The sequence below is a fragment of the Anguilla rostrata genome, chromosome 1 (assembly GCF_018555375.3).
Source record: "Anguilla rostrata isolate EN2019 chromosome 1, ASM1855537v3, whole genome shotgun sequence".
NCBI lineage: Eukaryota > Metazoa > Chordata > Actinopteri > Anguilliformes > Anguillidae > Anguilla > Anguilla rostrata.
The window spans coordinates 44,028,619-44,055,921 of record NC_057933.1 but is presented as its reverse complement, the minus strand read 5'-3'; the positions used below and the strand labels follow the sequence as shown (position 1 = coordinate 44,055,921).

Here is a 27,303-nt window from a genome sequence, read left to right as displayed (position 1 = left end):
AAATTTAAGAAATTAGCACTGGCTTACTCTGCTAATGAAACCACACACAACTCCGTGACTGTCTCAGGGCGTCATAGGTTAATGTGAGGGATTATGGGTAAAGTCACTTCAGCGTTTTGTGCATTCCGATGAGGCCCGAGCGAACTCTTGAGCGATGCGGGCCTGCTCCCCGTCCGACCAATCGATGCGGGCTTCGTTTTTTTGACCTTTCCGACACCGGGCTCCAGTCCCCCAAAGAGTCTGCTGCGTCTCTTCAAGAAACCCCCACCCCCCCCATTGCCCCCGCCCCCGCCCCACCCCACCCTCCCCGCCGCCGCCTCTCTGGGCGCTATTGGAAACCGGCGCACGCCTGCGAGCTGCGCGTGCATGCGGACGGAAAGAGATGTAATTTAAACACATCTGTTCAAATATGCATTTCGGATCGAGTCGCTGCCGCTTCCCTGCGCTGCGGCGGAGTGTCTGACAGGTATCAGATCCCCAAAGTACACAGCAGATGGTATTTATTAGAGAGGAAAATGGAAATTTGGAGTTTGGAGCTCTTAAGCTTTTTTTTTTTTGTCTGCGGTGTTTTCTAGCTCCTCTTCATTTTAATTTCGGAATTGTTTGGCGCGTGCGGGATCGCTTGGTTCGTGTGGAAGGCTTGAGCGTGCGGTTAGGGTTCCTCTTCATAACGCTGCCGGTGTGGATGTGAGGGTGGAGGGTCTGTACGTCCTGTAATATCTCTAATTGGCTCTAATACGGCATTGATTTGTTTGTGTTTGTTTTATTGTCCTCCTGGCTTTGTGGCTTTCTTAAACACAAGCTCACTCTGCGCACTCTGTGGTTTGGCCCTGATTGGGAAGCCTATCCCGTCCCCAGCACTCCCTCACCCTTCCTCAGGCGTGTCCTGCCTCGTTCACCTCTTCAGGAGCACCTGCGTTTCCCATTAGCAACGCTTTCTGCCACCCATTCAGATGTACCTGCTTTTTTTTATTCCAGCACTTTCTCCAGTTCACAAACTGAACTGAATCTAACTCGCGTTCATCCAGCTCAGTTTTGTGCCCAAAGCTTTCTCTCACTGGTTCAGCTTTAGCTGCGTCTTTGTTGCTAACATTTTCTTTGTGGACAACGGAAGCCGTATGTCATTTGTGTTCTGAACACCGCCACGGAAGGTTCCAGATGACGTGGTAATCTCTGCCTCCCAGTGGCACGTGCTGTGGCTGTGACCGGGCCCTTTGAGGTGGTCAAGGCGGTTACAGGGTGAAACAGGAAGGGGCAGGGGCTCTTCTGGCCTCTGGAGCGACTGACGTTTTTGGTCCCTCGCTCTTCAGAAAGCTTCGACCTTAGCCCGCGACAGAAGTTTGGCCCCCCGAGCTCTGGGAGGCGCCATTTCCGCGTCGGGGACTCCGCTCTTTTCTTCCTTTCGAACGTCTGTGGTGAAAAACGTGTCTGCACCGTACCTGGGTTATCGCACCCTTTTCCCCGCTGCCTGCAGTCTGATTTGTTTGAAGTTGTTTACTTACTTGAAAGACACAAAGGCATGCTGGGTAAATAAGCGGGGGAGAAGGCGAGGGGAAGGGAGTGGCCGACGGCCTCCAGGTGCTCTCTCTTTTTTTCACCTGGCGCTGCCGCCGCGGTCCGCTATCGCGTGCTAGCCGGGCGCTGCTAGCGACGGCGCCGGAGGGCGCTCCTCTCTGCGGCGGGGCGCTCGGTTTGAACGCCCCTTTCACGGCTGCAGCCGGAGCGCTCTCTCTCTCTTTTCAAACGCGCCGCGTAGCGGCTCACCGCGCGTCGCCGTTTTATTCCGCCGTTCCGTTTGATGTGCCGCGCGCGAGCGGCTCGCCGTGTTTACGGGAGTCCTGTCGGAGCGCCCCTCGTCCGGCAGAGCCGCGGCGGGATCAAAGAAACGGGCGCGGGGTACTGCGGCTCATTTTGGAGAGGGCGCGACTTTGACACGCCTGAGCGTTCCTTACGGCATAATCAGCCTAATGGATTTCATTAGTTACGGCAGCACTGTGTCTGAGTCATGGCTCCGTACCGTGTAAATAATATGTATGTGTGAAATCACACATAACGACGAAGGCAGGCCGCCATTTTACAACGTACACAATGCGTGTGCGAGTCCGAGCGTGTGCTTTTTGTGTGGGTTCAGAGACGGGGGTTCCCGTGGAGACCGTGCGTCTGAAACGCGAGCGGGGGAGAGCAGAAAGGAGGGTGCGGTGACCCCTGACCTGTGAAAGGGGAAGGCCGCCGCCGCGGCCTCGGGGGCTGAGGAGAAAGCCCCGCCGTTCACCGCCTGGTCCCGAGCCGTCAGACGCCCACTCGTTATGTCAGACGCGCTCGGAGCCTGATGACGGGCAAATCGCGGGAGCCTTTCCGCCACTCTAGGCGAGATTGCAGATGGGGGGGGGGGTGGTGGCGGCGGTTGGGGAGGGGGGGGTGTGCTGCTGGAGATAGCGACTGCAGACCTGCTTGGCGCCCCCCCCTGGACAGATGGCGCCATAGGCGAACCACCTATTTCCCCTATGCCTAGACCCGGCCATGCTTGCAAGAGAGAAATTCGCTAACGTGATTGCACTTTCCATTTGTTTTATGTACTGTATGTAAATGCCGACTAATGCTTTTGAAATACTAGCTAGAGGTGCTGGGTGGCCCACCCGGCTAAGACTCAGGGTTCCAATGTGTGTGCATGGAGCCCACACTGACCGTGGCATTGGCAGCTGTCGCTAACTGCTCGGTCTGCTGTTGAGTGCCGACTGTGGCCGACTCGTGCAGCTTTTCCACGTCTAATCGCTCAATAGCGGCTCCCCTGATCAATCAGACAGAGGAATCCTGCCGTCTTCAGTTCGTCCGGCGGGCTACGTATTGAAAAGAAGCGGAGGGCAGCCGGTTGGGCTAGCAATAGGGTATTCCAAACGGGTTGAAAAATCTTTTTTAAAGATCTTTAAAGAGGGAATTGCCAGGAACGGCTACATTAACGCGTCGTCTTGAAGCAGAGAGTTGGCGAGAAAAATAAACCGCTCACGCTTTTTGTGCCGGAGAACGTGTAACCGCCAAAAGAAAGCTTGTCCCTTTATGTGCCGAACGTCAGCGCTCTGAAGATGGCGGAGCGCGGTCGGGGCGAGCGGTTGAAACGCTCAGGTGCGAGCGTCCGAGCCCTGGCGCGGTCGTTTTTTTTGGGGGAGAGAGCGTAATTGCGGGTCTCGACTGGGATTCGCGCGGCAGATGCGCGACGCTCTTTCGGGGGGGGGTGGGGGGGGGGCGCGGCGCTCTGAAAAGCCTCTGAGTGCTGCTCGGAGAGCGGCGGGGCTGAGAGACGCGACACTCATCGCCACCTTATTACCGCCTGGAATCAGCGCGCCTGAGTGTACCTGTTACTATAGAGACGCGCTCCCCTTCCAGGCCCGCGCGCTAACAGGGGCCCGGGCGTTAGCCGCCGCCGCGGTAATTAAACGGAACGCTCTGGCCTTTCCGTCGTTGCGCGCCTGGGTTTTTTTTTTTTTGAGGGAAAATGTCGCCGCGGCGAAAAGGATCGCTAACGAAGTGGGAATTTTTTTTTTTCTCCTCGAATTGTTCGGGCTGAGTCGGAATTCGCGGCTCTCGCTCGCCAGGTGCGGGAAAGGTTTGACGGTTTGATGGAGCGCTAAAAAAAAAAAAACAGCGCCGCTGAAGGCTCAGGCGGCTTTAGTCGTCAAGTTTTCCAGATTCAAGCAGGTTTTTTTTCTTTTCTTTTTTCATACTGTCTTATTATTGTTGCCAGCTTCTCAAACTTTAACTCTCAACTGTTTTCCGTCGAGGAATGTAAAGACGGTAATTAAAAAAAAAAAAAGTGATTTGGGCAAAAGAGGTAACCCTGTTGACTGTAGTTTACCTGGAGGTTTCGCCGGCGCCATCTGTGGAGCGCGGGAGCCTTTACAATTCGCGGAGTCGGCTTTCGCTCGGGACGCGAACGCCGCCGCGCTTCCATATGGTCCGTGGGGTTCGGCCGCCGCGCGCACAGGCGCGCATTGTCTCCCCGCAAACCCGATTTGCATTTCGTACAATTAGCGTGACTGCAAAACAGATCTGTGCTCTAAATTCACACTTTTCTGTGGTTGTGAAGGGAGGGGTGGGGGGGGGGCGTGGTTGTAGCGGTTAGTACGCTAGTAGTTAATATGCGTGGGGGAAACGGCTCGCTTTCCTTTATGTTGCTTTTCGAAGCGTTGAGAAAGTGAACATGTGCTGGAGCCCGCTCAGCCACCCAGATGCCCGCTTGATGAAAAGCGGCGTGCCTGTGCGGATCAGCTGGGCACTGGTGCAGGCTCTCATTAAATTTGGACCTCTTGCTCCGCGGAGTGAATTACCCGCTGAAAATGACTGCAGCTCATCAGCGCTCCGATATGCGTAGAGGTAGCAGCGCTGTGCAGCCTGTAGCTGCGTTCGTTTGCCTCCGTTTGCAAGCACATGTATTCCGTACACGAAACGCCGCTTCACGCACACACTCAACGAAAGCGTGTTTTACGCATGCATATGCAAGTTAGGTTACGGCGCTGCCTGCTTTTCAGAATCGCATCTGTCCCAGACATTTTTTTTTTTTTGATTTGCAAGCGGAATATTTTTTTGAAGCGCCGTGCATTCAAATGAGTGGAACGAGCACATTCGTGTCTGGAAAATATGTTCATAAATTACAGATATGTTTTATTTCAGTGAGCAAGGTAGTGCTTGTTTTTAAACACAGTTTTCAACAAAATGATGCTAACATCAAAATTACTGTATGTAGCGTAGTAAATTATTAATCTGTAGATATTTCCGATGTAAGTTTGCTTTCAGAAGAATCTCTACTTCTCAAATCGCGGTGTGATGATGGATCTGAATTTAGCCTGAATGTATCAGGGGGTGCAGTTCGATCTGAAAAGATAAAATGAACTAAAAGTACAAATTTTTACTTCGATTGTCTTATTTTATATTCGAAGACTTCCTGTCAGTTGCATTTACTGCTTCCATCAATCTGCTAGAGAAATATACCCTCAGATGGATGGAGCTGCCCATATTCCTGGAGGGAAACTGCTGATCCAAGAAATAACGGACAGCTGGATTAACAAATCATGGGAGGGTAGGAGGCATTTCAAATCGGGTAATAAACTTGGTGTTCCTCTAAACAGGAATCGCCATAAAAACATTTTCCATGGTGTGTTAATAGAAAAGCTAGTGTCTCTCTGCTTGAAAATAGGCTTTTCAAAGAAATTTACTGAATGGCTTTCGTTTTATATCTCTGAAAGAATACAAACAAATGTTCTATATCTTGACGTGTTTTTGCTTTTTTATTTTGGGTTATTATCGTTCCCAGACAGCTATATTCTAGCATTATCTGGCCACCTGTCTCTGTCTCTGACTCAACCAGCGGGTGCTTTGCCAGTTCTCTGTTTTTTTTTTTTTGCCTGTTTTTGTCCCTGTCTTGGAGAGGTTTGGAGATGAAATGTGAAATGTTCAGAGCCCTGGCTTGTTGAACAGCGAGCGTGACAAAGTGAAAGCGCTTGTTTTCCTGTACTTGTAATGCGAGGTTCCACTTCAAATGCTTTTATTAGCTCATTGTTATGCTGAAGAGGTAAAGTAAATAATTACATGGCATTTCTAGAATGCGTACTGCAATGCCATGAAAATGTATTTTCCCCCTGCCTGATGTCCTCTATTACTGCATATTCGCTACACTGGATGGTTTCAGATCTTTAGACAAAATGTAATACTAGACAAAGGAAATCTGAGTAAACACAAAACACATTTTTTAAATTATTTAATTTATTATTTTTTTTAAATGTATTTTATTTATTTAATTAAAAATGTTATCAAACACCTAGATCACCCACGTGAGAAAGTAATTGCCCTGAGTTACTCAACCTAATTTAATTGATAATTGGATTCAGCTGATTGAACACAACCATGATTACAGCCAGCCCTGTTGAATCTAAACATCACACATATTGAAACTTACCATCAGAATGAAGTAGTCACCTCAAAGTGTCTACAAGCACATTATGCCACGATTAAAGGAAATTCCAGTAGAGATGAGGGAAAAAAAGTTGGTGAAATATATCAGTCTGGAAAGGGTTACAAAGTCTAAGCCTCTGGGACAAATATCTAATGCTCTGGGACTCCACCAAACTAAAGTGACAGTCATTATCTCCAAATGGAGAACACTTGGAACAGTCTTCCCAGGAGTGACTCAGGACTCAGTAACAACTCATCCAGGAAGTCACGAAAGATCCCAGAACATCAAAAGAACTGCAGGCCTCTCTATCCTCAGCTAAGGTCAATGTTCATGACTCCACAATAAGAAAGAGCCTGGGCAAAAATGGGATTCATGGGAGAGTAACAACGTGGAAACCACTGCTAACCAAGATAAACATCAATGCTTGTCTCACATTTGCAGAAAAGCACCTGGCTGATCCCCAAGCTTTTTGGGATGATTTTCTATGGACTGATGAGTCAGAAGTGAAGCTTTATGGATGATGAGGGTCCAGTTATGTTCAGTGTAAAGCAAATGCAGCATTTCACAGTCTAATATGATGGAGGTATTGTGATGGTTGGGGTGCTTTGCTGCCTTGGGACCTGGATGACTTGCCATTATTTATGGAACCATGAATTCTCTGTATGAGAAAATTAAGGAGATTTAATGTCCAGTCATCTGTCCATGAGCTGAAGCTAAAGTGTAATTTGGTTATGTAGCAAGACGATCCAAAACACAAAAGCAACTCCACATGTGAATGATTGAAGAGAAACAATATTAAAGTTTTGGAGTGGCCTAGTCAAAGCCCTGACTTGATCCCAATAGAGATGCTGTGACAGGACCTGAAACGAGCAGTTCATGCTCGCAAACCTACCTATTTGTGTGAATTAAAGCAGTTCTGCAAAGAAGAGTCTACATTTTATCCACAATGATGTGAAAGGCTGGTAACAAATTATAGGAAGCGTCTGGTTGCAGTTATTACTGCTAAAGGTGGTGAAACCAGTTATTAAGGGGGCGATTACTTTTTCACATGGGTGATATGGGTCTTTTATAACTTTAAATAAATTAAATAATAATTTTAATATTACATTTTGTCTAAAGATCTGAAATCATTCAGTGTGACACATTCAATAATAGAGAAAATCAGGAAGATGCAAATACTATTCCATGACGCTATATAGCCTAAATAATGTTTTGACTGAGCTTAAAGTCAGAGAAACAAAGCGCTTTGTTATTGTATGAAGAGTATATACTGTAAACAGTATTTCAATAAACATTCTTCGGGATTTCAAATGGGTGACAGTCTATGCACATTCAAGGCTCAACACACATCAGTTTATAAATACCAACAATGGAAGACCAAACACACCAGTTTATTAATGGACACATTCCAGACACAACAGGCGAGTTTATTAGCTGTGGACTCCATGTCTCTGCCATCCCCACAGACACACAAACAAACAACACTAATGCACTGTCAGATGCATACAGTCACTAACAGTCGCGCACACACATGCATATGTGCGTACACGCAGACACACACACCAATGCCTTATCACTCACACACATTCACACACACACACACACACCGATGCCATCACACATACGAACACACACACACACACCAATGCCATCAAACATGTGCACACACACACATACCAATGCCATCACACATGCGCACACACTCACACACACACACACACACACACACCTCTCAGGCACGTGCCTCCCCCCCCGAGCCTCCGGTTGTTCTTCGCGCCCCGCGCCGCTTCCTCCCCGACAGCAGCAGCAGCAGCAGCAGCTCTGCCTCCCACTCCCGCCGATTTCCACTTCAGACGCGCATCGGCCTCGCAGATGGGGAAGGCTCCCGCCCGCCCGCAGGATCAATGGGAAGAGTGTTTACCTCCGCAGACCGCATCCTTCCTCTCCCGCGCCGCTCAGCACCGCCCGCCCGCCCGCCCGCCCGCCGCCGTACATCTGTCGCGCAAACACTCAACCCCCAACGACTGCTTAACGCCGAGCCGCCGTCGCGCCCTTCCCAGGAGCCTCGGCAAACAAAGAAATTAGAATAATTCAGCCCAGACGACTCGGGAGCCGGCTGCCTCTCCCGTAAGCTCCCGCCTGCCCCCCCCCTGCTCGCAGATCTCCTTCCGCGACATCCAGTAGGTTTTAATTAAAAGGGTCTGATCCCCCGCCGAGCGCCTGCTCCCAGTGATCGTGAGCTCGCGCAGGTGTGGAGCGCAAGACGTGAGGTGAAGCGGACCGCGCCGCGCGCACAGGTGAGCCCGGGAGCGGCTCGACTCGGCTGCCCAACGCGGCGCCTCGTCGTCAGGCGGGTTGCGGGTACTCATCCGTTTAATTTCGGATTTCTCGGAACCCCTATTCCTGCGACCGCAGAGTTTTAAAGGTCGGTCTGATTCGTGGCGTTTCGCATTCGTCACCGGCGATGCGTCATTCTGACGGTTCGAGACTGCATCTGTGATCCTGTCGTTAAAGTCCCGGCTGTCTGCAGATGCTCTGACCGCAAACGGAGGGATTTGGTTTTGGATCGTATACTAATTACTTTACTGCGTCTTGCATAACTGAACTCTGGTCTTAATTTCCACACCAGCACTGAGAGCGTCGTCAAATCTGGATTGATGAAATTCAGCTGGGGCGTTTTGTGATCTTCTAGCATATCGAAATTTGGATTTTTCCACTCCAGGGTACATTTCATTTTCAGCCAACTGTAAGGTGATATATATCATTTTCACCAATATTTTTTGTAACGGAATGCTTAATATTTCATTGGCCTGTAACGGATACGGTGCGAGGCTCGTGCAGGGCCTGTGAGAGTGACGTTTGGTGTTCACCCTTCGTTAAGGGCTTAATCCTGACTAACGCGGTGCGGCGTTCCGCGCGCTGTCCGTCGCGGTTTTCCCAGCTGGAGTCGATCACGGGGTGAAACTGAGCGCGCCCCGACAGGACGCTCGAATCGCCGGCGTTTCTGGCGACTCGACCACTTTCAAGAGAACCTCCGCGCCCAACCGTCCCCCTCCTCACTGTGTCCTGGGGCTCCTGTTTAAAAGCGTCGCTTTTCCAGCAGAATGCACGAAACGCAGCATATCCAGCCCTCTAACCCGTAGAGATTTTGCTGGGGCGGCACGTAAAGCAAAGCTTCTAATTCTTGTGGTTTATCGTTACGCTCTACTAGCAAATTAAAGCAGCCATATTTCAGCTTTCGCGCTGAAATCAACACATTTTTCCTTCCGATAAACATGAGGTTAATACGTTTGTCGCTTGCACGTCTGCAACAAACGTCAGAAAATCCGTGTCCCCTTTCGTTCTATTTATGTTTGTAAAATGAAATAAAAAAAATTTATGTTTGAGAAATAATTTATATTTTAATGTTTAATAATTCGAACAGGCTAGCTAGCTAGATACAGTGCCATTTTTTCCTTCTATTAAACATTCAGTTAACACATTTGTCACTGTTTGTATTGATCAGAACAAGCTAGCCAGCTAGCTTCTTTCCTTCTGTTCCTTTCCTTAAGTTTATCGCTCCTGTGCTGTCAAATATGGGTGTTTCAGAATAACACTACAGAACCTGGAAGCGTGGTACCATTGTTGTTAGTTGTTCTTAACTGACATTTCTCAGCTGACAGAAATGGTGCTATACTACTATATGTAAACTTCTGGGTTGGCACTGGGCCAACGGTACAGAGCTAAAAATAGACCCAATACCCAGCCGGATCCCAGCGTACCTTCGGGCCCCGTCTGGTTCAGGTCAGGGCACAGACCTCTTGCAGGAGCAGTGTAGCACAGCGGCGGGACGGGGCAGTTGGGTTGTAAGAGCTGTAATTTAGCCCCATACACACGGAGGCCAGGAGGCCAGCCAAAGGGGGAGGGTCCATATCTTTGGCGTCCAGGCTGAAAGCCATGACCCTTCACCAAGGGCCCCATAACCCCTGCAGTGTTCCCTTCCATTTAGGACCACGATTCACTGGTTGCTTTCCAGCTTCTAACCCCCAGCCCTGGTCTTGGAGAGCCGCAGGGTCTGCTGGTTTTCGTTTTTACTTAGTGCTTAGTCAATCAATTAAAGCAGTTGTACACACCATTAACTCGCCTTACCTGGTTTCCTGTGTCATTTACAATTAAAAAAAGACCCAATAGCTCTTCAAGACAGGCTTTGGAGACCCATTCTGTAGAGACTATTCCTGCAGTCTTCAGCATTGCTACGCACACAGGCCTCTCTGAGGCCTAAATCCAGCACCGGGCCCCAGTTCTGCGTTCAATTACAAACGTCAATCTGCGCTCCGATGTTAACAAAGTCACGAAAGCTGGTTCTGTAGGTACCGATCAGTATAATTCAGAAGCGAAATCCCATCAGATGTCTTTCTCGTACGCGCTCTTGTTACCAGGTAACACCGGGATGATTACACAGTTTTTTTTTTTCCCTCCATCTCCAGCGCGGTATAGCCACTCTGGGGCTATACGGTCTCAACGTCTACGGCTCCGACGCGGCAATCCAGGCTGAATTGCGGGGCCCGGGCGGGAGCGCGTCCTTTCATGTCATTGTTTGTTCGCCGCGGGCATCACTCCGCTCGCCGCCGCGGTCGCGCCGCACGCCTGAGAGGGGGGGCCGGCCCTTTCATGCCGGGTCTGAAGCGAAGCGTGACCGCCGGCGGACCGGGGGAGACGCGCTCTAATAGCGTCAGAGCCCCCCGCCGAACTCTGTTTGCCCGAGCCCGGGCCGCGCTATTCCACAGGCCTCCGCAATCATCGCTGACAAGCCAACAATGCATCAAAGAGACGCGCGTCTGCCTCGGCACGCAAGCAGCCATTACGGCCCCCCGGACGCGGGGAAGAGGGTCCGCAAGCGCTGCGGAGAGGATTTCAATTCTATCATTTCCATTCTCCGTTTCTCCCCCTCCCTCCTGTCCATTCTTCCTCGCAGACGGGTTGGAGTTTTAAAAGCTGCAGAAGAGGTAATGGATTTGAGGCAGCGTACGGCTGTCTCTCTGTCTCTCTCTCTCTCTGTCTCTCTCTCTCTCTCTCTCTGTCTGTCTCTCTCTCTCTCTCCCCCTCTCTGTCTCTCTCTCTCTCTCTCTCTCTCTCTCTCTCTCTCTCTCTCTCTGTCTCTCTCTCTCTCTCTCTCTTTCTCTGAAGAGTTGTAGATCCGTCTGCACTGCGGGTTGAAACCCAGTGAGACGCGGCACCCCCGGATTACCGGACGCGCCGCTGATTCATTTCCGTGGTGTTACGCGCCTCGCCGCGGGGGACCCCGCCGGGCCTTTCCCGCCGGAACTCCGAATCCATCACCCCAGTCCGCGGCTCCGCTTCCCGCGACGGAAAGGAATCGATTCAGAATAGAGGACGTACTTCGCGAAAAGGCCAAAGCCGCTCTTCATTCAAAGTTGTGTGCGTAAGAGCGCAGCGCAGAGGCGTGGCCTAACGCGGAAGCGTGGCGGTTTTTTGACGCGGCGAGCTGCGAACCGGCCTCGAGCGACCTGTCGGTTAACACCGAGCTCTCCCGTGGTTGGCCTCTCGCCACCGCGGCTGAGCGCAGAGCATCAGCACCGCGGCGGCGCTTCAGTTTCCCGCCGAGAATGTAGACCCTAATGGACACGTTAAGGCATCCTCTTCAGCGTTCCCCACTGTGAGTGACCCTGTGACGCACTCGAGAGGACGTCTCCATGCCTACACGCGTCTTCATCCCGCACTCCTCCTCCTCCTCCTCCTGCGCAGGCTTTCTTTCAGGTGTCTCTCTGAAGTGCTCCTCAGCCGAGCCGTGGAATGGAGGCCCTCACGTATCTCCCCAAGTCCTGATTCCAAGTGTGCGCGGCTCTCGAAAAGAGGACGCCGCCTCTTCAGCCGCCGGCGTTAATGGAGCCGTTGCCGGGCGCGTTCCTCGCCTCCTCGTGTTAAGCGCCGTTCGGCTGGGCGCCCGTGTGGAGGCGCTCACGGCAGTGTGCGGCCCTCAGGAGGACCCGTCGCGTCTCTAATTGGCAGCGGGACGCCGAGGGGTGCTTTGCTGTTCCCGAAAGCAGCCGCCTCTTAAGGGTCACTCTCCATATTCAGCCCACCTGCCGTCGTTTTGCTATCGTCAAGTTAGTGCGTAGCGTCGTTTCAACCAAGCGCTTCCGACATACCTTGCGAACAGTGTGTCTGTGAAAAATGATTCTGTGTATATAAATAAAAGCAATATGTGCTAAATATTACAGATGTAGCCAACAGCAGTGCCCGGCCAAGTAGACATTATAACACAAAAGCACCTGAATGTTATCGAGGAAATAAAATGTCTCTTAAAGAGCTTTTGTATTGGTACCAGGTGCCACCTTTTGTAATTGCCATCTCAGATGAAGTCATGGTTGCCAGTAAAATGTTTTTCAACAGATTCAATTGGAATTTGGGTGTGGGAATCGTGTCATTGTACATGACGAGTCACGTGACCTAGCAGGAAATGTATTGGATAGTAATGTTGGAACTTATCATTATATTGCGTCTGTTAGCATTAGAATATTCGGGCCTTGTTCATTTTTGCTGCTTAATCAGAGTCACAGGGATAGCAGCCATTCTGTCCAATGAGTGACAGGCTTCTCTCAGCCCCTGCTAAAGCTACACCGGCAAAAACGCCTGAGACGTTTCAGCAGGCATCAGGAGAGAAACTTAAAGGCAGCTCTAAATTGCTCGCAAACTTAAACACCCCCCCCCCCCGTCTGAGAAATGTGTGGAGCAGCTCCTCTGCAGCGCCGGGCCCTGTGGGAGAGGGCTTACTCTGCAGAATTCCGGCGTTTACGGGCGAGCCGGCCTTTAATGTCGTCCCCCCCGTCCCCGCAAGAGAGGGTGAAGCGGGGCTGCTTCTGGGGAGCGGCGCTTCTCTGGCGGCCCCCGTCCCGCCCCGGCCCGCCCCGCGGGCGACGCCGCCGCATCGCTAAACTCAGCAACCTCTCTGTGATCGCCCCGCGCGCTCTCGCAAAGCCAGATGTGTACAGCCTCGGAAAAAAAAGAAGAAGAAGAAAAAAAACGGTCCGGGGTTCGGGGCGTGAAACCCGTTCCCCCGTCCAAAATTCTGCCAGGAAGGCTTCTCGGAGCTCGGGCTCCTCGGCTCGCCTGCTCTCCCCGGACGGACGGGGGGGGGGTTTGCGTTTCCTTTGCGTTTGCGAAAGGTCAAGGATTCATAACCGCCTGCAGTCTGCTCTTGAATATTAATGAGCGAGCGCGGTGAGAATGTATCAATAGGTCAGGGGTTATCGGCTGAAAGCATACGGGCAGACCTAATGTGATTAAGAATGCACATTACGTCCAGGTTTGTCAATAAGCAGAGATAAATACTGGCATGACCGCGCTCTAAAAGAAAGAGGAACCCTGCACCGAGAGTGGGGGGATGGGGGGGGGGGGGGGGGGGGGTGAGCAGTGGTAATGTAATCAGCCCATTTTTTCCTGTAGTCGTCAGATCCAGTCATTCACATTTAAAATGAGACCTTAGCGGGAAGGCTCTCCTTCAGACGGTTCTCAGCATTAATCTGGCTCCCATTAGAATGTAATAGGCTGCACAATAAATAATTAAATTCTTCTCGAAACTTTGAGAGCAAAAAGCAGTTCGGAAACAAGCCTGCTTACGAGTGTCTGGAGTCGAAACGGCCTCTCTCGATCCGGGTATCGGGTTCTGGGTTCTGCTGGAAGAAAGCCCCGCGCACGTCTCTCCTCCTTCTCCCCTGTTCCCCCCTTTTTTTTTCTCTTTTTTTCTTTTTTAAACAGATCACTAGATCAGAAATCTAAAATGAATTACCTGTCAGCGTGCATTTGGCCGCTCGGCTCTCTCTCTCCGGACCGGCTTAATCCAATATGCGGGCGAGCGGATCGTTATCTTTGATGATCGGTATCTGTCCGCGCCGCGCGCTTCGTCAGCGGACCCAGGTGATGACAGCGGCGTGCGTGCGGAGCCCCTCTGCGCCTGCGCCGTGGAAACAACGCCGCGTGTGCAGCCACCTGTTTCGCTATGTTTCGCTATGTTTCGCTATGTTTCGCTATGTGCTCCTTGGGCCGACTACATGCATGTAACACGCGCGGTTTATGTGGTGTGAATTCCTTATACGTGCGTCGCTTGTACTGCGCGTCTGCCGTTTACATACCGCATACATGCATATACAGCGCGTGCTGCGAACGACATGTATGTGCGGTGCTGGGTGTTTACGTACGCGCGGAGGGTGCGGAGGGTGCGGAGGGCTTTGCGCGTGAGGCTGTTCCGCCCGCCGCGGGTCTCCCCGGGAAGCAGCCACGGCCCTCGCGGGAGAAGCTCGTTAAGGTGGCCGCGCGCCGGCTGCCGGCCGATGGCTGTGCACACAATTAAGCGGGAGCGCGTGATTAGATTAGAGAGCGATTAGATTACGTCCTGCTCTCCCTGCGCCTCGGCGCTTAGTGCCCTGGTGATACGCTCTAAACGCTAACAGGTGGCATCCGTGTCCACCTGCGCTCCTCTCCGCCCACGCGCTCCCGCAGCGCGAGCGTAACCACGGCGAGGAGGAGGAGGAGGAGGGGTTGAGCGCCTCTGCTCGTTAACCCCGGGGTTGCTGGGTTGATTTCCAGATGGGGCATGGCTATTTTTCTCTGTTGCAAGGCATGCGAGTTGTTTCCATAAATGGCTGCCTGTGTAGAGACACAATCGTGGTATATTTAAAAAGTAAGCCTCAGATTATATTGTATATTATGTCAAAGTGACTAAATAAGCATACGTTTTTCAAAAAAAACGGCGCTCGCGAGGATGGGCATATTGAGGGTGTAATATGAGGAGCAGGGTTTGACTGTGATTGACAGCCGACGGGTTTGCACTGCGGCTGTGGTTTGTTGTTCATTGGCTGATCTCCCGGAGCCCTGTGCGGAAGCAATATTTTGCCATCGTGGAAAAGAAAACGATGCGAGCAGTGAGCACGACCTCTGTGAGACCTCCAGCTCGGTGCGCTGATGTGGGCGGGGGGAGGGCGGGCCGACGGTGGGGGGGCGGGCGGTCCGGTAACGGATGGCGGGAGAGCGAATGTCATAACGCTGCCCCTCAGCCAAGCAGCCTTTTGGCGACAAAACATTCAGCTCCTTTCCAAAATGATTTTCTAGAACATTCTGCCGTTCTGTTCGTTTAAAGTTGAGTCGTGTGCCTACCCTTGTTTACTCACATATTTGGGTTTTGTCTACCAGCGTAACTAGTATAACTACCATTGCCAGTTTTACCATTAATTCGTTTTTTTTCTAGATTTTATTGCAAGAGAAGGCATTTCTTTTTTGAAAAAGACCTAGTTGTCATCACACGTACAGTGCATTGCAGATGGATTACGAGCTGTACTATTTCTGCTCTGGTGGGATGTAATTATCTGCACTGGGGCTAACCAGGGAAATAAGTTTCCGCGGTGATTTCGGCTTGGACCTCTGCAGCTTCGCTACTTTACTTTTGAAGTTTTGGCATCGCCTGAGTGTGCAGCGCCTTCTGAGGAGCTGAAGCTGAACCGCAGCCCAGTGACACTAATGCCCCATCTTGGCAAATATCCCTTTAAAGTAGGAAGACTCAGATGAGTTGGATTTCAGTCTGAAAACGGCTCTACTCAGCAGACATTTGTGCAACACATGCAGAGGTGGACAGTCCAGGTTCAGAAAGTAAAAGTTCGTCCCAGGATTTTGTTCCAGTCACCTGGATTTGCTAATGAGCACCATTCTTCAGCCAGGAGGTAGAGCTAAATCAGCTGGCTGAGTTCAGGGGTGGATGAAATACATGGAAGGACTTTTACTTTCTGGCCCCTGGAATGTCTAGTGAAAGGTACACTGTATGACCTAAAGTATCTGGACGCACTTTGGCCTATGGCTGATTTTCATGGTTTGGGCTAGGCCCCCTTTGTTCCAGTGAAGGCAAATCTAATCTTAATGCTACAGCGTACAATCACATTCTAGATGATTCTGTGCTTCCCCAACAGTTTGGGGAAGGCCCTTTCCTGTTTCAGCATGACAGTGCCCCCGGGCACGTGGTAAGGTTAATCCAGAAATGGTTTTGTCGAGAACGATGTGGAAGAACTTGACTTCCCTGCGCAGAGCCCTAACCTCAACCCCAACTGTGGCCTAATACCCCAATCAGTGCCCGACCTCACTAATGCTCTTCTGACTGAATGGGCTAAAATTCCCATAGCAATGCTCCAACATCTCGTATAAAGCCTTCCCAGAAGAGTGGAGGTTGTTATAGCAGCAAAGGGTGGACAAACTTCATATTAAGGGCCATCATATTGGATGAGATGTTGGATGTCAGGTGTCCACATACCTTTGGCCGTGCAGTGTAACATTTTCAATAGGTATTCTCGGTTTTACGTGTATGCTGATATTCTTAGATGTTCGTTTAACAAATGCACATGAAAGACTTCTGAATACTTTCATCTTCAATCAGGTACAAGAAGCACTCTAAACACGCATCCCTGAGGTGTGGGCATGTACCTTCTCTCACGAGAGAGTCTTTTTCCCCTACATGCTGAATTTACAGCAGACATCACACGGCAGAATGACTGTTAACTGTGGTGTGCCTGCAGTCTTCCTCTGACGATGTCATTGTGCTGAAGAGTCTTTCCTGAGTGGGCATCCAGAGAGCGAGTGCCTGAATGAGCGAAAGAATGAATAAAAAGGACGAAGGCGCTCCTCTCGCCGGTCGACCCCCCCAGTGAAACGGCGTGGCCTTGAAGTTGTTTTGTTACCTGCTGCTCCGGGATCGTTGACAATCGAACGTATGTGGAAGATAATCCATAAATCCATTCCCCTGCAAAGCCCCTAATTCAATCTCGGGCCAGGCCGATAATCGATGGTCGTGGAGGCCACTAAGCAGGTTTCACTCCGCCCATAGCAGCTCCCCCCCCCCCCCCCACACACACACAAACACACACACAGCGGACTTCCACTCTGCCTTTTCTCCTGTGTCCTCATCCTTTCAGACTTTCCTGGCCATTTGTTTGTGCCTGTGTGATGTAACTCAGCGATGCTCTCTGTACTGCGTGGTCCTCTCAAAGGAGCAAAACAGTGTGAATGGAATATGATTGTCGATTATGTTACCACTCGTTTTGTGCGTACTACAATACTTGCCTGACCTTGCATTTATGCACTGTCTATCCACGTGTGGTAAACTTGTAGTTGTGTGTATTGCTGTGCTCTGATAACTGTAGGTATGTATAGTAACTCTAATAACTCTGTATCTATGTATCTTGTGTTGTTTGTTGAAGATCTGTGGCATATCTTTAGTTTGTGTGTATTACACAGCTATTATAATCTGGTTGCGTCAGTTGTACTGCAGTGTTCACGCTGTAGTTGTGTGTGCTGAAGTGCTGTTGTAACTCTCGATTGAGTGTGCGTTGCTGTAGTAACCTTGTTGCCGTCTCCTTGCGTTCAGGGTGCCCGGCATCACCATCGCCACCGACATCATCTGTGGCTTCCCGGGGGAGACGGACGCGGACTTCCAGGAGACGCTGGCGCTGGTGGAGCGGTACCGCTTCCCCAGCCTCTTCATCAACCAGTTCTACCCCCGGCCCGGCACCCCCGCCGCCAAGTACGAGCAGGTCCCCGCCCACGTGGTGAGACTCCGCCCCCCTCTGCCTCCTGAAGCAGTGTGTGCGTGTGTGTGTGTGTGTGCGTGCGCGTGCGTGTGTGTGTGCGTGCGTGTGTGTGAGAGTGTGTGTGTGGTCTGTTGTTCTTGATGGCTAGACAGAATGCTGTCTGTGTTTGCCTTTGTGTTATTGCTTGTGTGTCTGGCTTACTGATTGTGTTGTGTGTGTGTGTGTGTGTGTGTGTGTGTATGTGTGTGTGGTGTATGTATGTGTGTGTGTGTGTGTGTTTGTGTTTGTGTATGCGTCTGTGTGTTTGTGTGTGTGTATGTATGTGTGTGTGTGTGTGTAAGTGTGTGTGCGTGCGCAGGTTGGTGTGTAGTGATTATATACTGTAAGCTTACAGGGGCTACTTTGACTGATTATGTTGCGGATCTTGATCTAATCCCCTGATCTCTCCAGTGATTTGCTCCACTTATTTCAGCCCTTTTAATGGGTAGGCAGATAGACAGAATAAATGAATGGATGGATGGGTAGATAAATGTAAGTAATGATACCTGGGTTCCCCAGCTATGAGACCTTGTTCGGTCTGCTGGTGCTTTGTAGTAGAGTCAGGCTGGGGAAGTGCATGCTGGGTAAGTGCATGTCAAGGTGCTCAGTAACGGACGTTCAGGTGCGGTACGTGTTCAGGCAGTGCCCTGAAATGGAGATGTTAGGTACGCGTGTTAAGCTCTTAGGGCAGCTGCCCCGCGCTCCGCCTCCGTGTGATTTCGGGCTTGGCCGAGCCGCCCATCCGCGGAGCCCAACGCGGCCTGAAGCAGGGCCCGGCTCCGCTGCCCTCGGTCATGTGACTCGCACCTGCCCGCTCCTCTCGCCGTCTGCGCGGCAGACGCGCAGAAACAGGCCCCGGGCCGGGCTTCCTCCCGGAACTTCCCGAAGGAACTGCGGAGGGAGGCGGTAACGATCGAGCTCCCGTGCCGTCTGGCAAACCGGCCTGGCTGCGTTTGGCGAAGGCAAAGTGGTTTTGGTTAACTTTTTACCTTCGTTTATCCAGCCACAACACTCAGGTTATAACAGGGCTTCTAACGGTGTAGTCTTATGGGCAGTCTGAGCCACAGGCGGCAGTCATCAATTAAACCAGTGGTCCTGCCTCTTTATTCATGTGTTCACATGTGCATGAGCCCATGGGTGCCGTGACCACACAGATAAATGTAGTCCAGTTGCAAGATTCAAGACATTCTGAAAACACTAAGTGAGGACTCAGGAGTTTTTCTATACAATAAGAGTTCAGAAATCAGTTGTCATAGTCTTTGTATTTTAGTTTAGTTGGTTTATCTGTTAAAAAATAATGAAATCAAAAATTAAATAAAAAGATTCATATACTGCACACTGGTGACGTACAGTTCATTGTAACTGGTTAGCGGGCTTCCGTGCGTGCATGTGACTGCTTGGCTTGCGTTTTAAAATGTGCACAAGCACATCCCGCAATGTGGTAACACCGTAAAATATTTTCTACTTAAGCACGCACTGCTGAATTTGGTTTCCGTATGCGTTTGAACGAGGTGGGCGAGGCTTCTTCATCAGAATCGTGTGAATCATGCTGTTGCGAAGCTTTTTGCCTGTCCGAACGACCCGTCCCGCGTCCTCGAGCGAAAAGGCGAGCCGAACGAACAGAAGTGAACCGTCGGACGTGACGACCGCTTTCGCTAGCGCTAGGCAGCCTGGCGCTCGCTCGTGCGTCTGCGCGTTTGTGTCCCCGAGCGTTCGTAACGCCGTTAAGAAACGACATGTGGAAATTTTGCCTGTCAACAGAGAGGGGGGGACAAAAAGCTACAAAAAAAAAAACCTGTTCCATTTCTGTCAAGATTTCCTCTGAACACAGCCCTGCATGAGTTACAGCTTCTCGAGGATTAGCACCTTCAAAGACGCTGTATTCCTCTTCTACCGTGTATCAGAAGCAAAAACGTGCGGTAATTAATATGCACCCCTTCCCCCAGACTTTAGAGTGGATATTACTTGAAACCAGAAATGATTTCCTTTTTTTTTATCTCCTCTTTGAAGGAACTGAATCATTTGCTTTCTTTTTCTGAAGAAAAAAAAAAGATGATATTTACTAGTTGTCCAATATTTAAACGGGAGAGCGGCTTTTATTCCTTGAATGAGTTGTCTGCCGCTGATCCAGGCAGCGGAGACGCTGCCTGTCTCGCAAAACCGGGTCTGATGCAACAGCGGTAATATTTCAACCAATAACAGACCTGCTCTTAACGTGTCAACGTTCCTTTTGAAGACACCGTTTTGTTTTGCGCGCGTCAGAAAACCGCTTGTTGTGAAGGCGCTTCCTTTCTCCGTATTTTTACCTAGAAGTGGCTTCTGTTTTTGTGAGGTGCATTTGTACGGGGTGTGTTCCCGGTGAGATTAGGAAGGATTACGACGGGACCGTAGATCCGTGTCTTAGCGACGGAGGACGGGGGCGTGACGGCGGGCAGAATTCGTACTCGTTAGCGCTCATACTCGTTAGCGCTCATAATCGTTAGCGCTCATACTCGTGGTTACTGTGCCCGTGGAGATGGTGGAGGAGCAGCCGCCTGAGGGAGTCTGTATTATTCCCCCTGAAGGCCTTTTCACGAGAGGGAGGCGCAGCGGGAACAATGGGAAGGCCGCTCGCCGCGGAGGGCTGGTGCGGACCGAGCGCCGAGCGCGAGCCTTCGCCCTGGCAACAGGTTCCTAGCGATAGCGCGCGCGCTCCCTTGGCGTTTGTCGAAGAATCCTTGGGCTCTTTCGCTGAAAATGAGGTCCAGGAAGTTACGCACCTCAGATAATTTGTGAAACGGTTTCATAATGTTTTTTGAAAAAAGCGAGGGACCGTGTGGCGGCCTCGATTGGGTGGCCAACTCTTAACCCGTATATAAATTGGCCCCATGCGCCCGGGGGTTTGAGTCCCCTCCGTGGGACTTTGTGTCCTGTGATCTCATCTCAGTTTGTAACCCTCTCTCTACTTTTGATCTTTCTGGGGCTGCGGGATTTCCTTTAAAAAAAGGTACATATTTCCCTTCATATGTAAACTATACAGCATAAGGAAAAAATTGTGTGTGCTAGTGAGTCAGAAGCCATTTGTTTGTTTGGAGAATGTCCGTGGATACAAAGTCTCTTTTCCTGACCGTTTGTGTGTGTGTGTGTGTGTGTGTGTGTGTGTGCGCGTGCGCACGCGCGGGTGTGCGAGTGTGTGTGCGAGAGTGTGTGTGTGTGTGTGTGTGCTTGTGTGTGTGCACCTGTGTGTGAGTGTGTGTGCCAGTGTGTGCGTGTGTGTGTTTGTATATGATGAGTTCTAAGGTATTCCAGTGATCAGCGTTACATGTCAAAGAAAGCTTTCAGAACCGCGCAGAAGCAGAGAGGCCGTGCGAGGCCTGACACTCTCCGTCTTTATTACCTGCTAACAGCAGGGACCCGGCTGATGAACGCGTAGCGGCTCTGCCGTGTAAATTACTCTTCATTGTGTAATGCAGCTGCTGACAGATGTCCCACAGATGTGACTGCATTATGAAATTTCCTAAAGATTGGACCCAACTGAAACAATTAGGGAGACTAATGAAGCTAAAACTATTAGAGGGGGACTCTGTGTTGTGTGCAAGCCTCCGGAGACTCTACCTGCCTCTATTCATCATCGGCGTATCGGCAACTCTCCCCTGTTCTCCGTACCGTCTTTTTAAAAACGGCGTGCGAAAGCGACAGCGTCGTTTCGCCGGGCCCAAAGTACAATTAAGTCCTCCGTTGCGGCATTTCGTTAATGTCAGGTGCCGCAGTAAGAGTCCCACCCCCCCCCCCCGCTCTGGTTCCGCAGATTATTCTGGCTTTCACCTCCCCTGAGCCTCAGAGCTCTGGCGGGTGTCTTTTCACATTCAGCCTTTGAATACATCACTCCCCCTTTTCTGTCAGACCTGCAGGAGAACGCGCAGCAGGAACGCGTATCTATCTCCCGCTCCTACGTTTTTTTTTTCTTTCCCCGAGACCATTTCAAAATACACTTTTTACGCGCAGCTGTCTTCACCCAAGTTTGTTTTTTGGAGTTTTGTTTTGGACAGTTCCTCCCCTCCCCTTTTCTCTCCTGGATTTGGGAAAGACTCTCTGTGCGACTGACTCGTGACCGTGCGGATGATACGCGTTACGCTTCTCAGATCACAACTCCAAACTTTGGATGTCTTCACTGAAAAAAAAATTCACCCCACTAATATTAACTATACTCAAAGTAAGGAAATGGGTCAAGGGTTTTGAATTTCTGTGGTGGAGGATTTGAATTTATGTCTTGTTGGCAGTTACTGCACCGGAATTTTCCATTAGTGCTTGCATTCGTTATGAACTCAGAGGTCATTGGCTGATAAATTTTTGATGACGCTTCTTGCCCTGGCAGCAGAAGGGTGTTGATTTTGGCCCCCGGCGTGCGTTCGGCGCGTCTGAAGCTCTGCTGCAGGACCGTGGCAGCTGCTGCTAACGGTGCTAGCGTAGCCTCCTGCGCGCGCCCAGGTGTTTAAATAGGCTGGTTTGCCGTGCCGGTGAAGGCGTAGCGTGTTTAACTCCCTGACATCACAGCCCCTGTGCCATTCGCAGCACGGCTCTGAGGCGGTTGTGCTTCCCCGGTGAAATTCCTCAGCTCGCGCTGAACTCCGCATCACCCTGTCCTCCAGGGCCTGAGGAGGGGGGGCGGGGGGAGCTGTGGATGATCAGAGGCGAGCGGGTGGCGGGGTGGGGGGAGCGCGGTTGGGGGTGGAAGGGGGGGGGGGGGGGGGAAGCGACGCTTTGTAGTGGTCTTCGGGGCTTTCTCCAGCCGGCCGGCGCACCTGTGGCACGGCCCGGGCTGCTGCCACGTTTGCCCCTCCCCCCGGTGCCGAGACTCTGCCCCGGTTAACGCCTCCACGGTCAGGCCCAAGCCAGGCTCCACGCTGGGGACCGGAGAAGCGAGGGAGTCCATGGGGGGGTGGCAGCGCTTGAGTTTCGGGACGCCGATGATATCTCCGTTGTCGGCTCGGTGATGAATGAGCCGCCGGGGCTAGCTGGCGGTTCCCAGCGCAGTGTTGAGGGAGTCCAGTGAGCGGCGTTTTGAGGGGAGCCTCTGCAGGTCTTCCGGAAGGTTCCTGTGTAATTGCTCCCCCATGACAGAGCGTTAGCATGTGGAGCACACTCTCTCCTGTCCTGTGTAATATTTAATGCTTAGCGCATTTTACTTTGGTGCATGGCGTGTTGATGCTCTGTGTATTATTAATAATCAACTAATTTAAGAACCCAGATTAATTGGGACGATTGCTGGACCGGAGTTCACCTGTATTCTGCTGGCGCCATGTTGGATCGGCCGGTGGAACAGAAGCCAGGGTCCTTCAGTTTTAGCGATCCTGTTTTCCTTTAGTGATAGCCTCCTGTTGCAGGCCCCATTATTAGCCTGCAGTAGAAATCCATGTCAAATGGATGGAACCATCCTTATTTAGGGAGTTCTATCCATTTGAGATATAGGTCTACTGGGAATTGCTAATCTATGAATTACCTGACAGTTGGATTAACAAATCTGAAAATAAACTCACAATCTATCACAATCTCACAGTCTAAGACAGAAGACAGCATCCTTTTCCCGTCACTTTGTTAGTAGAATATGTTCCTTTCTTGACCCTCATACAGATCTTCTTCAACTTGATCCTTTTCATCTTGAAAGCTCGGTCACCTGGCTAACTAGCTAGCTCGCCTGATCAGCGGCGCGTTTCCCCGTTTGGAAAGACCGGGCTCTCCTTCCTGCTTTGCCTCCATCCAGTCGTGCGGTCTCACATCTGCAGCGGAGCCCGATGGGACGAGTGCTAAATCAAACACGACAGCGCACCGCCATCTGAGACTCACGTGCTGTTTGGTGGCGGTGCGCTGTCATGGGTTAGGACCCCAGACGTCCTTTAAAGCTCGCAGGCTCGATTCCCAGACTCCAGCTTTTAGTAGGCATTACTACAGTAAATACCCAAACGTATCAATGGATGCTACTTGAAAGAAAACACATCTGTGGAAGTTCTAGATACGGCAAAATCTGATCTATTGCTTATGACATCAATTACTTGCTTAGGAGACGACCCAATGCGTGCCTTGAAAGTATGACTAACGTAGCATGGTGGGTTTCAAAACAGATTCAGCTGGAACTGAAAGTAATTGGCTTGGATCCACCAAGGTCTGACAGTTAAGAGCAGCGGCAGCAAAACATAATGCACCTTTTATGGGGTTGCATGTAACGTTTCCCATCATGCACCGAGCAGAAATAAGCGTCGTGAATAGTGCTGTGAACTGCGTCTTTCTGCATATGCGAACTTTCCGGTTGATGCAAAGCTTCTTCTTAATCTAGACCTTGAATATATATATATTGAGAGAGCTCAGCAAGGACCGTATATATCTTTTATATAAATAAGAAAGAAGTCGTCCTTCTTCGTCTGGGCACATTTTATGTGTGCGGAGCGGCGTTTGCCTTGTCTTTTCAGTCCGTAGTTTCTGAGAGTGTTTTCAGTGTCGTCTAATGGCCACGGGCCCCCGGGGGCCGAACCCTCTCTCTCTCTCTCTCTCTCTCCGGCGGCTCGGCGGCGTACCCGGGGGCCCGTGTGTCACGCCGCGCTCAAAGGCTTGTTTTTCGGCTGCTCACGGAACGAGGCCGTCTCTCGCCGTAAAGCTGTCATCGCCCCACGCTTCAGTCAGACGCCGCCGGGCTCCGCGAGGAGGCGCGGAGAAACCTCGCCCCTGGGGCCCACTCCTTTTCTTTTTTTTTTTTTTTTTTTTAAAGAAATCCCACGCGAGAGCGTCCCAACTCGCCCCCCCCCGCCCCCCGCCCCCCCCCGGCGGGAAAAAAACGCTGTCCTCGGCGGCCCGGGCTTTGGCGAGGACCGCCATCTCTCGGGGAGGACGGCGGAGACGGCGAACGGGGGGTCGTTCCAGGACCTCCCTCCGTTTTCCTCATCCGACTTCTGCTCGAGACCTCTGTCGAGTAGATTACTTTGTTGCGAGTGGTTCAGTCTCCCGATTTGTTGTGATTTATGAAGGAGATTTGTGACCCATGAAAAAGTTTTTAGCTCTTATCTGCTTGTTACTATCTACTACGTGTTTCGGTTCTCATTGCGTTTGTGTGTATACTCTGGTTCACTTTTTCCATGATCCGATCTGGTCTAAAAGCATTTATCCTTGTGTGTGCGTGTGCGTGTGTGTGTGCGTGTGCGTGCGAGCACGTCCCTGCGTGAGTACTTCAGGGGAATCTTCATCGAGACATCGTTTTTAACAATGCAAATAAAATGACTTCACCGCTTAAGAAGAATATAGTACCGCTAACTGCTGAACGCTGAACAATTTACTCTTGCAGTTTATGTTATATAATGCAGCCTTTCAGTGAGTAGTGGCTATTGTTCGGCACGTATGTTCATTTGAAAGTAGGGCACATCCACACGCACGGTGTGCTTTTCTCCTCTCGGGCCGAGGCTGAAGACGGGTTATTATCAGGCGTGGAGGCTGGAAGCTGACGTGCGGGGGATCTCTGGGTGAGCGTGAGCAGCGATGAGCGGGCGTGTGTGGGGTGGGAGCGGACGCTGGGTCATGTTGACCAGACTCATCTTTCGGGCTTTCCTCTTCGCGTTCCCGCCAGAAGCAAGCAATTCGTTCGCCGCAGAACCCCTTGCGCCTCCGTCGTATCCCAGAGTGCACTCGGCCGACTTCCCGTGATTGCGGTGAGCGTGGCGCGGCAGCCTCGAGGACGCGTACCGTAGACCTGGAAGCCGGTAAGGTCGTGCGAAGCCGGTTTTCCCGTTTTCACGGGAGTGGCCGGGGATCCTTGCGGTTAGAAACGAAGTTCCCACGCTTGGAAACGTGCCGTCCTTGCCGGAGCTCACCCGAGACCCCGAAGTCCTCCGCCGGTCTGGGTGGGTCTCCTGAGAAGGAGGAGGGGCTCCGTGCGTGGACGAGCCCCGGCGCTTACCCCCGGAGGAACGCCGTTCGACCGCCGCGCCGTTTACCGCGCCAAATAATGCCACAGCCAGGACGCGGGGCCGGGTTCCTCCTCGGTCGCTCCTCAGGAGGAGGCGCGCCGCCTCCTCGTCCGCCCGGCAGCGAGGGGCTGCGGGAGCGCTGCTCGGAGGGATATTGCTTTCTGAGCCCCTGCTAAGAGCTGGTCCAGCCACTGCTGGACCCGCTGCGGCTGCCAGACTGGACCCGAGGGCGCCAGGCCGTGTGCAGGACGTGCTAGCCCTTAAGTGTGTCTGATGGGGAGACCTCCAGATCTCCACTGTATGAGCTGCTGTTCAGTATTTGGTTTGGGGTCTGTTAACGAGAGGTTGGCTGGATTCTCTAAGGGTTGCTGGTTGAGTCCAGGATGTGGCACTGCTGTGGGTTAGGTAGCCTTAGTGTTCAGGTATATGGATCATGGATCACATGTAAGCAATGATCCTTGCCTTTGTAGCCATGTTTACAGGTGTCTGATGACCAAATTGATTATACGGTGTAGTTCGGAAGTGCCTGAGCACAACTGAACACAGCGCGGCTGGTCACGTGAACATTGTGCCACACATTAATGCAACCAAATTTTCTGGCCAAGCCGAACGCACCAGCTTCACCTGAACACAGTGTGACCGAACTAACAGAACCGAATACACTAACGTAGCCAAACACAGTAGCCCACCCAAATGTTCATAGCCAAGCACAGTGAAACGGCCCAACACGCAAGCAATCCATGGACACTTCCCTCAGAAGATCATTTCTTGAATAGCCTTCATTCAGCTCAAAATCCCCCTACCTCATGAAGTGAAAATGTAACACACAGCTCACAGTGTGCACAGGGCTTAGTTCCTGTCCCAGAGTCTGGGGGGTGGGGGGGGGGGGGGGGGGCGGGGGGTTGTTGCAATTTGCTTTCCCACACCAGCCAAAAACGCAGCAGATGAACAACATCGGAGGTGCGATCGTTCATCATCACCGCGGCGACAGACGCGTGCGGCGCTGGGATGTCGAAAATTGCGGCGCTGTGTTACAGAACGAGCCCCCCCCCCACCCCCCCCCCCGCCGATGACTCGTTCGCACCCGCGTGAGCAGCGGCGCAGAAACACGAACAGCGATCTGGCCCAGGCGCTGATCCGCCCCTCCGCTCCCTCTCAGATGTGCGGTGCCGAAAATGCGCTTTTAAAGCTCAGCGTGGTGCACAATGGAAAGGTCCCATCACTGCACCCCCACCCCCATGAGCACAGTGGTACAAACCTTCTAATGACATTTGTTCTCATGTTTCTCTGGACCCCTGTGCTGAGGGCAGTGCTTTTAATAAAGGGCCGTGTTGGGGAATTTGTTTGGTGTTTGGGACCTGTGAGCGTATCCCCCCCCCCCCGGCAGCTGGAGCCGTGAGGTCAGCGGGCGACTAAATCAACGTCAGCCAGAGGTATGAGCCAGGAGAGGGCCAGCAAGGTCACCCCAGGCCCAGAGAGCAGGGGAGAGAGAGAGACAGGGAGAGTGTGAGAGTGAGAGAGAGAGTGAGAGACAGTGAGAGAGAGAGAGACCACAGTGAAAGATTCAAAAACAAGGAAAATATTGACAAGATATAGACTCAGTGAACACAACCTGGCTATCGAGACAGGTAGACACCGGCAGACCTGGCTGCCCAGAGAGGACAGGTTGTGCTCACTTTGCGACACTGAAGAGGTGGAGACAGAGCTTCATTTCCTCACAAAATGTGAGAAATACAGAGAGACAAGGTCACTGTTCTTCCTAAAAATGAAAAAAATCTGCCCACAATTTGAGACGCTCTCAGAGACAGAGAAGCTGCCATTCCTT

At 51.4% G+C, this 27,303-nt stretch overlaps 1 protein-coding gene across 4 annotated transcripts in view; it reads left to right on the top strand.

Annotated features, from left to right (window-relative positions):
• cdkal1 (CDK5 regulatory subunit associated protein 1-like 1) overlaps positions 1 to 27,303 on the top strand; it is a 373,644-nt gene that overhangs the window by 255,330 nt on the left and 91,011 nt on the right. For all 4 annotated transcript variants that reach the window (XM_064308720.1, XM_064308705.1, XM_064308712.1 and 1 more), the window contains one exon: positions 17,349 to 17,529. In XM_064308720.1, the coding sequence (XP_064164790.1) occupies positions 17,349 to 17,529 (181 nt within the window). The remainder of the gene's footprint in view (positions 1 to 17,348; positions 17,530 to 27,303) is intronic.